The sequence below is a fragment of the Akebia trifoliata genome, chromosome 11, assembly GCF_017979445.1.
Source record: "Akebia trifoliata isolate Shusen 1 chromosome 11, ASM1797944v1, whole genome shotgun sequence".
NCBI classification, from domain to species: domain Eukaryota; kingdom Viridiplantae; phylum Streptophyta; class Magnoliopsida; order Ranunculales; family Lardizabalaceae; genus Akebia; species Akebia trifoliata.
In genome coordinates, this window is record NC_141385.1 from 49,245,564 (window position 1) to 49,260,200 (window position 14,637).

Consider the following 14,637-nt stretch of genomic DNA (forward strand, 5'->3'; position numbering starts at 1 on the left):
TAATGGCGTACACCTCACGGGATGAAGCCTCCACCACTTCTTCTTGCTTCTCCTCCTCTCTTCCATTCTCCATTAATAATCGTTCCACAGCTTCAAACCCGTTTAGTAACACAACCTCTAAGCTCACCATCAGAATCCAACGGATACAATTACATCATCATCAAAATTCTGTTCAGTTGATGAAAGATCTCGAAATCTAACGATCCAAAAGGAAAAGCCAGGAAGTTAACGATGCTAGTTGGGTGGATTTTCTGTATTTGGGTTATTGGGTTCGGTTACTTCATATCACTTTCATTCGGAGCGACTCTTCTTCCTCATTATGAAGGTAAGGCTATTTTTTTTTTTTCCTTGCCTAAGACCTCCCACCAGTGATGTGGGTATTTTCGGTATTTCATAAAATGCTTCAGTCTACTAATCTACCTGACGAAACAAATGTGTGGTGCGTGGTTCAAGATTTAGTGACTGAAATACCCTTTTGGGTCTCTTGTAATTAGGGGTGTTACAGTCTTTTGGAATTTTTTTTCTGTACAGTGGAGGCTTTAAAAGAAGTAGGGAAGAGGTTAGGGAAGACGGACTGGAACTTCGGCGTGGACCCATGTAGCGGAGAGTCGGGTTGGATGACGTTAAATCCGAACCCAGGATCCGAAAATGCCGTCAAATGCAACTGTTCTTTCGCTAACGGCACCGTTTGCCACGTTATCAGCATGTAGGTCACACTAACACACCGATGCGTTCTTTTTAAGTTTTCGCAAATGTTGATCTTTTTGTAGGGAAACGGCGTCGTCTTCGTTACTCTATGAATTCTTCTAGAGTGAAACGACGTTGGACCATGAGTCTCCAACGAAAGGCTGAGGTGGGGAAGAGAAATATATAGATTTTTGTAGGGAAACGGCGTCGTCTTCGTTAGTTTCTATGAGAGTGATTTTTCTTTGCTCACAGTACTCCCAGACTCCCCGTTACGTGTCACGTCAGCATAGGAAGGATGGTTTTGTAACTAACAAGGGTAATTCTGTAAATTGAGATGTCATTCAATACACGCCGGATTCTGTGAGGACTGTGAGCAAAAATTCTGGGAGCAAATTTATTTTTGGTTTCTCTAGAGTGCCACTGCATCACAGACTCTCCGTGCATGACACATGGAGCCTTAACAGAGTTTTAGTAAATGAGAGATTTTCTAAATACACGAAGGCTCATGTGATTTGGTTGATCCTGAATAGTGAGATCTGTGAAGAAAAAGTTCGTGAGCAAATAATTTTACCACAAACTCCCATCTCAGTCATTTGTTGGACACTATAAATGATTAATATACAGTGATTGAAAAAAATTGTTCACGAAGTGACTTCAAAATTTTAGTAGAACCCTCTTCTTTGAATTACACATGGCATTTCTAAAGAGGTATCCCAAATACTAATGAAAAATATGGATGTGAAATAAATGGAAAAAGCCACGTGCCATAGTGCGAAGAGAGTTCTATCGAAATTTTGAAGCCAGCTCCAAGGTCGGACTCATTAAAAGTTGCCAAGTCCATTAAATTAAGACTAATGATAATCCGACACTCTTTTTTTCAGACACCCCCAAACACTCCCTAACCCAATAGTTATATAACCAGAAATCTTTTTCTTATGTGTCTTGAAGCAAATGATTATCACGACTCTTAAATTAATTAGAAGCATCATTCCCCATCCAAATCCATCTATTATAATATAATGAGAGTAAGCCGAGTAGAAGTAGTTCGACACCAAAATTTGAGTGTTCATGCATGCCCCCCACTTTTATATTTAAATTTAATATAATCAATGTTATTTTTATATTTAAAAAACAAAGAAAATTGTAATTCACAATGATCTAATCACGTTAATTAGTTTTCATAATTACAAAAGTTTCAATTTTACTATATAATCTTCTATCAAAATCCCTTTAATCAATATTTTAAATTACAAATAAACCCTTTTGATGCATGTGTGTTTGCCCTTGCCACCTTTTAGTTAGCTGTAACGTTATATTTTATCATAAGGTGGCATGTTCAAATGCACATTTATTAAAAGGGCTTATTTGTACTTTAAATATTGATTGAAGTGTTTTTTAATATTACATGGTAAAAAAGATATTTTGTAATTTTGAAAATTAAGCAACGTGTGATTACAATTTTCTTGGTTTTTGACCAAAATGACTATCATTATATTGAGGTTAAATATAAAATTGGGGGCATTTATTACCACTCAAATTTTTGTGTCAAACCACTTCAATTCCACCTTCTCTCATTATAATAGTAAATGTGAGGGATCTTTTGGATCTTCCACTCCTTTAGATCCACACTACAACTAATATGACTTTTTGGTATTCTTCTCCAATGACCCTCTAAATTTCAAATCATCTTCTTGTTTTGAATTGTCTTCTTCATTCGTCTTTATTTGAAAAGACATTAGTGTTATGCTAGCTAAGGAGCCTCCAACAATCAAGTTAATACTTGATAAAAATTACAAAGTAAGAAAAAAATAAGAGCACTAGAGTTGTGTGTAAGGCCTTCTCATTTATAAAGTGGGCTCATTAATGGCGGTATTAAACTCAATTGTAACCACTCACCCATGTTATCTAGTATTTATGATAATAGAAACCGATAATGCTTTTATGGTAATGAAAATCCATTCATCATAATTCTTATAGGCTACAAGAAGAGATGAAGAGTGACCTTAAATATGTAACGACTCCAACTTAGTGACTATTCAGTTTCTCAAGTTGACTCAATCGAGTTATATGTCTACAACTCTTTCAAGCACCATGTCTGTTTTACCTTGGTGATAGAGCATGTTGTAATGGCCTTTGCTACATGGATAGTATTATGGTGACTAGTTATAATATTTTGCTATGTTGCTACTCATGTAACTTTACACAATTCCCTTAGTATGTCAATCTCTTTAGAATAATTTCCAACAATAGAAGAAGGGGTGGAAGTAATATCAATCATTGAGCAATTGTAGAAAAATGAGAGTAGTAGTAGCATCAGCTACTTAGTAGGAGTAGGAAAAAGATTTAAAAAAAAAAAATAGTAATATCAATTACTAAGTAGGAGCATAGAAAGGAGAAAAAACAATAACAAGAGAAAGAGAAGAAGCAATAGTAATTGTTGGTTGAATTGCTTTAAATATTTGAGAGAAGGTTCAGCTACTTAGGGGGAGGCCAAACCACCTATGATATATGAGAGAGGGGTCGGCTTCCATAAGGAGGTTGAACCACCTACGGATTGGAGAGAGAGGGGTCGACTCCTACATGAAGGTCAAACCATCTATGGATTAGAAATAGAGGGGTCGACTCTCGTAAGGAGGCCAAACCACTTAGATGTACCATAATAAAGGGTTGGTCATGGGATTGAACCACCTAGATGAAACCATTGTAATTGAACCACTTTGAAGGAGTAAGAGGGAGGTCGACCAAGGTAGTTGAACCAGTTAGAGAGAACAATAAAGAGGGGTTGGCCAAAGAGGCTGGTCTACTTACATTTTTGAACAAGTTTACAGGTTGGATTAGATTAAAAAGAATTTGATTACCTTAATCTAGTAATTTTGCTAATCCTTAGGATGGGGATATTTTTGGTTCCTACAATAAAGATATATATTAGTCTTGATACCATGACTCAAAATAATATTTGAAGAACTTTGCTACAATGACTCAAAATGACACTCGAAGTAGGACTATGTGTGCATAGAACCATAGATTTTTTTGAGTGTATAACAATTTGTATACCAAGAAAAAACATATATAGTTTTTGTCACAGTAACACTTAATGCTACTTCGAGTGTCATTTCAAGTCATTTTAGCACTTTTCTTTATATTAAAACATAAAATATTTAGAAATGTGCTTAAGATTGAAAAGAAAAGAAAAGAAAAAAAAAGCCTTAATCGCAAAGGTTTTGCGTTGGCTAAATAGATCACGTTCCTTCATTCTATTTTGTCCAGAACCATGGATTTAAGCATTATCTTAGAGGAATAAACCTAGTACTTATTTAATAAAATATATGATGATCAAGATCCATGTTAAGAGATGTATAGGTGCAATTTTTTGCACTATTTCGAAATTCTCACTCATTACTTCGGATCTATAATCCTTGAGCTCATAGGTGTGCCTGCAACACAACCTCTTTGACACATAAGTCAAATTAAGTACAAAAATTAATAGAGTTTCAGAGTGAGGAAAAAACATACCTTTTAATGTATCTTCTCTTTGTATTTATAGAGGTCCAATCCTAATATTTTTCATTCCTTTGCTCATGTTGTCTTCCTTCTAATTCAAAATTAGAGTTTGAATTGGAATGTAGCTGGTTTTGAATTATGTCCTTATTCATCCAGTAATGAATTCCCTTTATCTAGGATGATCGTTGATTTATCAGATATCCAGCAAATCAGATCTTAGCCAGATCCTTGGTATTTCAAGATCTGGATTCTGTGTTACGCTTGGCCCATTCTCTGATTCCGAGTTCCGAGATGAGGTTATTCCTATTCCCCTACCTCAGACTCGGAGTATAGGCTTCACTGGCCTCCAAACTCAACTTATTAATCTTATTTTGACAATTGGACTCAAAGTATACTGCTACGTCAAACTCGGAATATTATCGTTCCACATCGGACTCGGATTACTATAGTGCCATGTATCACAATCTAGTGCATTTACAAAAATAATCATCCACAAGGTGGTAGGTTTTCAAAGACTATAAGGTTGGTGAATGGGAAGACTTTAGTGACCCAATCCTTCTATTAGTGGTAAACCTTGCTTTGGCTCTTTGGGAGCTGGATCTTCTCCAATCCTCACCCCCAAAATACGGGAAATTGCTCCCAAAATGTTACAAACCTGGTCTCTAGAAAGAATCTCACTCCATCCATTATATTAAGTATTTTTTTATCTCTTAATTAAATACCAGTCATGTATGTCATCAAAAAAAAAAATAGTGCAATGAAATATTGGTGAGCATCACAATTAGAATACACCTATAGTTTACTAACAAAAAAATTATTATGTTACAAAATCAATCTGAAGCCTTCAAAGTAGAAGCTTCAATTATTAAAACATATGTTGATGCATTTAATTACTAATAAATAATAATCTTGATCAAAAAACTCTCTTTTGTTACTAGTTAGAGGTGGTGAGTGGCATAGTAATACCAATGGTCCTAGCCAAGCTATATAAAAAGTATGAAAAATGCAAACAAGTCATGGATCTTAGGGTGAGTAAAAATATAATAGAAAAACACAATATAATTAGAGATGGTGAGTGTATTTTTCAATGCATATATATTAAATTAATTAATTTTACCTTCTTAAAAATTATCAATTCTAAATTGGAAAAGAGAATGTGTCTTCTTATGACAGATAACAAGTGGTGATGGAGAAAGTAAAGTAAAAGAATCTTACAACAATAAAATTTATATTTGAAGATAATCAACATAACTCAATATATGATGCTGTGAAGGCACTCCACACCCTAACATATTTTTGAATTTGATGCTCCCGCCCTTGCACCAACTTCACCAACTCCAAGCTCTGATCATTAAGGGAAAGACCATAAAAATACCTTTCCCTTCATCCTTCTCAACCCTCTTTTCATTATTCCTCTCTATTGGCACACCCTCAATTTTTTTTTCTTTACTTCAAGTTGGACTTAAACACTATCAAATTGTGTAATGGGGTTTTTTATGACAAACTCCATGATAGGATCAATTCTAAGACAAATAGGATTTTCCATGGGGTTTGATGAATTTGGTTTTGGGCTGGCCCACCACCCTACCCATTACTTCGCAACTAAACCTCGTGATAACCCAATGGAATAAAGCCTCAAAATCCTAGCCCACAACCCAGCCCATGTCCACAAATCTTTGAACATACTTATCGGATGGGTTGTTCCACACGTTTTCTTATATTTCAAAACTATAGCTAAAATATAAGCTGGCCTCCCAACAGATCAAACTCCCAAAGTAGAAGCCCGACCCGATAACTAAACTGGCCTGAATTAAACACTACCCAAACCCACTACACATGGGCCCAACTGAATCCAGTTATATTGTTATAAATTTATAATAGAATAGTGACCTGTTCTTTTGTGGTGCAGAGTACTAAAAGCTCAGAGTTTACCAGGAGTGCTGCCACCAGAGCTCATCAAGCTTCACCACCTTCAGAAAATGTGAGTATTCTTTAATGCTCCACTGGCTCAATTTAGACTTCCCCCACATTAGTTTCTTAACTTACGCATTTATTTCAATTTGCAAAAAAAAAAAAAATTAAATAACTGTAACTGTTTCTGTTTTTAATCTTCTTCACAGTGATCTCACCCGCAACTACCTTAACGGTACAATTCCTCCAGAATGGGGTTCAATGAAATTGATGTTCATGTAAGCTCACTCATCCCCATGGCTTACATTAGCAAATCAATGCTTTTGTTTTCGACAATTAACAATGGAGTATCACTTGCAGCACTCTTTTGGGAAACCAATTATCAGGTCCAATTCCGATAGAACTCGGAAACATCAAAACTCTCAGAACTCTGTGAGTTCTGAGTCTCCCTTCTTCTTTTTTTTCTCAATTTTCTATAATGATAATGTTTAAGAGTTCCATCTAACTGAGATTTTAATTTCCAGGTCATTGATGTACAACCAACTCTCTGGAGTTCTACCTCCAGAGCTTGGAAATCTGGTTGACATAGAGGGCATGTAAGATCTTTCAGCCATTTTATGTCATGTATGAGATTTTTTGAATATGGGTATTAGTATAATTGGCGTATTTTCAAAGAATTTTCTTATGTTACTACTGATAGATCGTTTGGTTTAATGATGTTTTGCTATGGTAGACGTATAAATCCAACAATTTTATATCGTTTATGGGATATTTTTTATATGGGTAGTTGTATAATTGTCATATTTTTGAATAATTTTAGGATGTTATATCTGATGCCCGATCAGTAGAAATATAAATCCAACAATTTTGTCGTTTATGGGATTTTTTGAATATGGGTACTTGTATAATTGTCATATTTTCGAATAATTTTAATGTGTTACCACTGATCGGTAGATGTATAAATCCAACAATTTTATACTTTATGGGATTTTTTGAATATGGATATTTGAGTAATTGTCATATTTTTTTTAATAATTTTAGCATGTTATATACTACTATTTGATCGTTTGGTCCAACGATGTTTTGTTATGGTAGATATATTAACTCCAACAATTTTACGGGGGAGTTGCCAAAGACACTTGCCAACCTGATTAACTTGAAGTACTTGTAAGTCTTTTTTTTTTCTTTTCACACCTTTGTGCTTTTTTGTATCAAAAGTTCTTCAAGTATTTGAGTTCGACACCCTCGATGTTACTTATGTGCAGCTGGATAAGTGATAACCATTTTACTGGAAAGATACCCAATTATATACAGAACTGGACAAAGCTCGAACACTTGTAAGATTTTCAATCCATCTGAATTTTTGAGTGCCTTATAATGATAGAAAATCCATATTTCAATAACTTCTCAATCATCTCATTTGAAATTTCTTTATTGGCAGAGCATTACATGCAAGCGGTTTGGAAGGTCCCATTCCTTCTGGCATTTCTCTTTTGATCAAATTATATAAGCTGTGAGTGATCCTTCCTTATATCATGTTCTTTTAATTGTTTTGTACAAGTCATTTTTTGGTGATCTTTGGTTAAGCAATTCACCATAGTAGTTAATGGTTGGTGGGATTTCTTTATGTAGGAGGATTAGTGACATAAATGGCCCGGAAACTCCTTTTCCACCTCTAAGTAACATGTTAAACATGAGCAAACTGTGAGTTGAAATGCTTATATAAAGTATTACCATTCTTTTCTGTTTAAAACTGGTGGTTTAAAATGACATAAATTTGATTGTGTTGCAGTATATTGAGGAATTGTAATATTACTGGAGAGATACCGGCATATCTCGGGGATATGAAGAGTTTGGAAACTTTGTAATAATGGACTTCCTTTTTCTTCAGATAAGATATTAAGAATTATGTGTTAGGAATTTTATAGTTATTTAATAAAAAAAGTGTTTATTAAATTTGAGAATTATTTCTTTCCATAGCATTTCAGTGTTAAATATTGATGAACAACATTTTAGAAGTAACATGATTGTTGAACGTGTTTTTTGGGGTGCAATTTCCAAGTAGAGATCTCAGCTTTAATAAGCTATCAGGACAAATTCCAAGCAGCTTTGACAGTCTGTCAAGAATAGATTTTATGTAAGTGATCTGATTAGTATCTGTAATTTTTCTTAGAGAAAGTTTTATCAATGACTTCTATAATCTTAGAATGTTACTAATGAGATGACTGTGATTAGGTTCTTGACTGGGAATTTGCTTACTGGACCTGTGCCTGATTGGATGCTGAAGAAAGCTGAAGGCATGTGAGTCTCTCTTCCTGACTGCATAACTTTCATCTTATTTATTTGTAACCCACATTCATACTGTGAAGGGGAAGGCAATATTTCTTCACTTGGTTGTCGGTATCTGCACCTTGTAAATTCTATTTTGTGGTGTAGATTTGGTTGGTTTGAGGAGCACTAAGTTTGTGTTGTGCATTTAAATGCAAATGACCTAACCAAAATCACTTGTATGTAAGTATGTATGTATGCCTTATTTTAGCTCATTTGTGGAAACCACTCACCCTCAAAGTGACAACTAACATAGAAGAGAACTCTGGCACTTGTATTCAAATTCCGAGGTTTACCTTAAAATCAACCTCAAAAGCTCTTTATATTGGATGTTTTATCACTTGGGCATTTTATGCGGGCAAAATTTTAATTCAGAGTTAATTCTAAAGCTCAAAAAAGTAGTTTAGCTTTTATATATATTGAATTAAAAAATATTGAGTTATCATAATTCATAACAAAAATTTGTTGTGTTTAGTCAAGAAGATTACTTTTTTTTTCATCTTGCATTGTGGGCATACAGTGATCTTTCCTACAACAAATTTTTGGTGGGAACCTCTGGGGCACCTAGTTGTCAAGACCATAATGTGTAAGAATACTTCTATTAAATTTTTACTTCCTTGTAGTTGTATCTTCATATGGTTTAATATATTTTTTCTGCACTATTTTCTTCAGAAACTTGTTTGGAAGTTCTTTACTGGGCAACAACTCGTAAGTTGCAAATATATGTTCTTCTCTCTGTCTTGTTTTTTTCTTTTTCTTTTTGGGTTGAAACTGCATAATAAACTTTGTAGATGATCACCAATGCTTCTGAGAAACTACTTCAGTCCAGTGCTTTTTTACATTAAAACACATTTAAATCTAATATTGTCATTCTGACATGATCTTAACCTTGTACCGATCAAGAAGTGGAGTTGTTCAATGCTTGAAGAGTTTCCACTGTCCACGAGGTAAGTCTGCTTTTCTTGGAATAAGAATTTATGATACTGCCTTAGATTTGTTTTTTTCCCTCATTCCAATTTGTTTTGGGATTAGTATTCTATTTTCTTTTTTTCCTTCAGTTACATAATTAGTGTCTTCCATAATCGAGTGATCAACTGAATGTTGTATATGATCCTATCCATTCTGAAGTCTAGTGAGCCAATTTAAGATGGATTTTGTACAAAGAGAACATAATGAGATATAAAATGGAGACCTACATGAGGTGGATCAAAAGTAACCCTTTTACCTATAGGAAATGAATACATAAAGAAGCGTCTTATAAACCATTTAAGCAAACTGCAGACACAATTTTTTTCCTTATGGAGATGATACCTTCTTAGCGTTAGATAAAACTGAATGGAGGAATAAGATCGTTCTGCAAAACTCTTTTTTTTTTTGGGGGGGGGGATAAGGTTTTGATAATGATGATGATCATGGGTGATTCATCCAAGGTCATTCAGGGACATAAAACACATTACAAATGCAGTGATTTGATTGGCTCAAATGTCTAAGTAGTAAAGAACACCATTGGCTAAATTACTTAAGTATGGCTAAATTCCTATAATATTGTACCCTTGATAACTTCTATCTTTTCTTCATTACTATGGAAAAAACGTAATTGATAATTTAGTATTTTATCCTTTTCTTGTCAACACCGATTTAACATTTTATTCATGTTGATTGATATATTGGTTACAAAAAAAAAAGAGTCTAATTTTGCAAACTTTTCTGTTTTGTATATTTTCTTGTTTATATCCATTGAGATTTAATCCATTATTGCTTGGTTACCAGATTGGTATTCGTTTCATATAAATTGTGGTGGGAAGGAAGTTACAATCAACAAAGATATAACATATGATGATGATGTAGACCCATCTGGTCCTTCAAGGTTCTTCCAAAGTAGAAATAACTGGGCATTTAGCAGCACTGGGAACTTCATGAACAATGACAACAAAGTGGACAACTATATAGCAACAAATACGTCCAACCTCTCTATGAACAACTCTGAATTGTACACGACAGCCCGCCTTTCTCCCCTTTCTCTTACATATTATGGGTTTTGTCTGTTAAATGGAAACTACATCGTGAACCTCCACTTTGCAGAGATAATATTTACAAATGACAAAACATATAGAAGCCTTGGAAGACGCATATTTGATGTTTACATTCAGGTAGTTAATCAAATTATAATTATTTGTTCCATGACATACAAAGCTCACGAGGTTTAACTAGATTAATCTATTGCAGGGGAATCTGGTATTGAAGGATTTCAACATCGAGTATGAAGCAGGTGGTGTTGGTAAGGCAATCATAAAAAAATTCAATGCAGCTGTGACAAGTAGCACTCTAGAAATCAGCTTTTATTGGGCTGGAAAGGGAACAACAGGGATGCCTGTTAGAGCTAACTTTGGTCCTCTTGTGTCAGCTATTTCAGTGGATCCTGGTAAGTTGAATGTTTTATTACACTGTTCTCGATACCTTTATCATATGATGTAAGTACTGGTGTTTAATAACATTTCTTATTATTGAGTAAATTAATTCATATTAGAAAAGTCCAATCCTTTCTCCTTTCTCAACACTTGTTGAAAAATTAACAGAATTTGAGAAATGCGCGAATTTTAGGGATTTTTTTTTAAGTCATGGAAGAAAGGCATCTAAACACATTTAGAATCTATCGGCAATCTTACCATACCATGCTCTTGGGGCTCGCTTCAGCCTGTAAAAAGCCTTTTGTCCTCTTTTTTTCTTTTTTTTTCACCATCATCATCAAAACCTTATCCCGGAAATTTTGGGTTCGCTGAACGAATCTTGTCCCTCCATTCAATTTTGTCTAATGCCACGTCTCATATCAATCGAAGCGTGTTCATATACCCTCTTTCTTATGCATTTCTGTTTATTGATTGTGTCTCTCTCATCTGATACACATTTCTTTTTATTGATTGTGTATGTATGCAGATTTTGAACCTCTTTCAAAAGGTGGAGAGAAGACACCTGCAGCTGCTGTGGTTGGACTTGTGGCTTCAGTTTTATGCTTTATTTTCATGATTATCGGTATTGTTTGGTGGAAGGGATGCCTCAGACAAAAGAACACAATTGACCAAGGTGGGAGCTCTCCCAAATCAATTACTTAATCCTCCTAGTGAAAAAGAAAAAAAAAAAACACTAAAAGTTAAAGAAAAAAGAAACATGCAAGAAGTAATCCATCTTCTTCGAAAATCTATTTTGACTTATCTTACTCTCAGTTCATGGTCTGCTTTTCCAATGTCTCTAGTTGCATGTGTTGAGTGTTGTGTTATCTGCCTCCCCTCCCAGGTGTCACATTCTCATGTATCGTGCCCCAATTCAACCCATGACCTTATATTCGTAGTTGTGTCACCCTTATGGGTGAGGGGTAGTGTTGAGTGTTGTGTTATCCGCCTTCGCTCACATATTGTGCCCCAGTTCCACCTGTGACCTTATATTATTCATAGTTGTGCTTTCCCCATCAAATCAGTCTTTTGGGGTAAATGGTTGTCAATAACATGACCATGGATCATTGTGTTAAAAATGAAGTACAGAATGCAAGAACTTAACGATGCACCTCTCTTCTAACATATGTCCTTGGACAGATCTGAGAGGTCTAGACCTACAAACTGGTTCCTTCACCCTAAGGCAAATTAAAGCTGCCACAAACAACTTTGATGTTGAAAACAAGATTGGAGAAGGTGGTTTTGGTCCAGTTTACAAGGTATTGTATATAGGAGTCATTTTTTCTTGAACCCCATCCATCCCTGTTGATCCAAATGTATGCATGTCGTGATTGAAACTTTACATTCTTACTCAAATGCAGGGCCATCTATCAGATGGTGCTATAATTGCAGTGAAACAGCTTTCTTCCAAATCAAGGCAAGGAAACCGTGAATTTGTGAATGAGGTTGGATTGATTTCTGCTCTACAACATCCTAATCTCGTAAGGCTTTATGGATGTTGTATCGAAGAAAATCAATTGTTGTTAATATATGAATACATGGAAAATAACAGTCTAGCCCGTGCTTTGTTTGGTATGTGTTTCATCATTTGCTGCACTAACATTTTTTGGGCTGTAAGATAGTTGATATTCTTCGTATTGGTATCTCTAATTTTTGTTCATTTGGTGATCTAAAGGTCCAGAAGAACATCAATTGAAATTGGATTGGCCGACTAGGCTCAATATTTGTGTTGGTATAGCAAGAGGTCTGGCTTATCTCCTCGAGGAATCACGACTGAAGATTGTTCACAGAGATATCAAGGCTACTAATATACTGCTTGATAAGGATCTTAACCCTAAGATATCTGACTTTGGTTTGGCCAAACTTTATGAACAGGGGGACACCCATGTCAGCACACGAATTGCTGGAACTTAGTGAGTCGCCATGCTTGCATAGCTCCTAAAGGGAGTTAGATTAACTTTTTATTATTTTTTTTCAAATTCAAGAACTCTTACTTATTATCACCGCCATCATCAAAGCCCTATCTCAGAAACAAGGGTTCGGCTGAACGAATCATGTTCCTCCATTCATTTCTATCTAACACCATTTCTTTTGTTAATGCAAATGGCTGCAAAGCTGCTCTCACTAATGTCCCTTCCATTATATTTTAAAACTTTTTAGTTTCACATTCGTTCTAACTGGGATTTTATTGGTCCTCACCGAATCATCTAAATCTATCTTTGTTTAGTTTATCATTAATTATCGAGGCTTCTACATTTTCACATGTGTTCGTTCTAATTTTTTTCCTTTCTAGTCTTTCCACTTTTCCAACTGAAGATCTTTATCTCTACTCCTCTCTATCCATGAACATATTTTTTGTTTGCCCAGCTATTAGACTGCCTCGTCTTTATGCAGTCAGATAAAAGTTTTGGTCAAATGATGTAACCAGATATGATTCTGAAATATTTACTTATCTGGATAAATCTTATCTTCTATGTAAAAAACTTCTGTAGTGAATTTACCTCACCGCTTTGATTATTTCAAAATTACATAACCGATATTTTAAAATCAAAGGGGTATAAAGTTAAGTTCACTACAATTTATTTTTATTTTTACAAAATGGTAAATTTATCTAGGTATGTAAATATTTTAAAACAATATCTGGTTACGTAACTCAAGACCAAAAGTTTTATCCATTTCTGTATTTTCTTTTTAATTTGATTGGGTCATATTGGTCACATAGCATTCGAGGAGCACTTCTCCACTTTAACTATCCAACTCTAATTCTATAAGCAACATCCTTTTCAATCTTTCTATTTTTATGAAATTTCAATACCTTATGCAAAACTATAATAATTGATTTTTCAATTGCAGTGAGCAGAATAATTTAATGTTACTAGTCATATAGTGTAGATGTTCCCTCCATAAATTTACAAGTAAGAAGACGTAAGAACTATTGCCCACGATAAAATCACGCCTACTAGAACTATATGGCCTGGTCGGAGCTCAATTATGCTAAAATTAACACGTGATAATTTTGATTTTCCAGCGGTTATATGGCACCAGAGTATGCTATGAAGGGTCACCTGACAAACAAATTAGACGTCTATAGTTATGGAATTGTCGCCTTGGAAATTGTCAGTGGAAGAAGCAACACAAAGTACAGCGCAGCAGAAGAACGTATTTATCTTCTTGATTGGGTAATTTAGATCTCATATGATCTTACTTTTCTCTTATTTTCGCCTGTTTTTTTCTTACATTTATTGATCCAGCTAACATTTTTTTTTTAGGCATTGGCTCTACAAAAGAAAGGAAGTTTAATGGAATTGGTAGATCCAAGGTTGGGATCCGAATTCAACGAGGAAGAGGTACGGGGGATGATTAACGTGGCTCTCTTGTGCACTAATATATCTTGGACACTTAGACCTACAATGTCTGCAGTAGTGAAAATGCTCGAAGATTGAACCATTGTTGATGAGTTTGTTTCCAATCCGAGGATCTCCAGTGATGATTTGATCTTGAAGGCTATCCGCAACCAACGTCAACAGAGCCACGATCAAAACATTAGTAATAGTGAGACCGGGAGAATTTGAAAAGATGTGCCAGGGGCCGTGTCTGACACATCGGCCTGATCTTTACCCAATCAATCTGGATTCCCAATTTTGGAACAACGGAGAGTAGAGCGGTGTATAGCATTTTGATTGATTATGTCCATGTATCTTAGATTGTCAAGTCATGCTGCTGCTGCGTTTTTTTTCACGGTGACGATTGTGAGTTAAATGTA

The 14,637-nt window shown here is 35.0% G+C and overlaps 1 protein-coding gene across 1 annotated transcript; it reads left to right on the plus strand.

Moving 5' to 3' along the window:
- Positions 1-15: 15 nt before the first annotated feature.
- Positions 16-12,788, plus strand: LOC147392366 (putative leucine-rich repeat receptor-like serine/threonine-protein kinase At3g14840). Its single transcript, XM_086457961.1, has 22 exons — positions 16-325; positions 532-706; positions 6,098-6,169; positions 6,309-6,377; positions 6,460-6,531; positions 6,624-6,695; positions 7,195-7,266; positions 7,365-7,436; positions 7,541-7,612; positions 7,732-7,803; positions 7,892-7,963; positions 8,165-8,236; positions 8,335-8,400; positions 8,948-9,013; positions 9,100-9,135; positions 9,331-9,374; positions 10,198-10,577; positions 10,654-10,849; positions 11,362-11,508; positions 12,015-12,133; positions 12,236-12,446; positions 12,550-12,788. The coding sequence occupies exons 1-22, from the start codon at positions 232-234 to the stop codon at positions 12,786-12,788; spliced, it is 2,490 nt and encodes an 829-aa protein (XP_086314087.1). The 5' UTR covers positions 16-231.
- The last annotated feature ends 1,849 nt before the right edge of the window (positions 12,789-14,637 follow it).

Excerpts from the sequence above, each read along its gene's own strand:
- LOC147392366 (XM_086457961.1), top strand. The coding sequence starts at position 232 with ATGCTAGTTGGGTGGATTTTCTGTATTTGGGTTATTGGGTTCGGTTAC. Across the intron at positions 7,804-7,891 it reads ATGTTAAACATGAGCAAACT|TATATTGAGGAATTGTAATA; the intron begins GTGAGTTGAAAT and ends ATTGTGTTGCAG. Across the intron at positions 7,964-8,164 it reads ATGAAGAGTTTGGAAACTTT|AGATCTCAGCTTTAATAAGC; the intron begins GTAATAATGGAC and ends ATTTCCAAGTAG.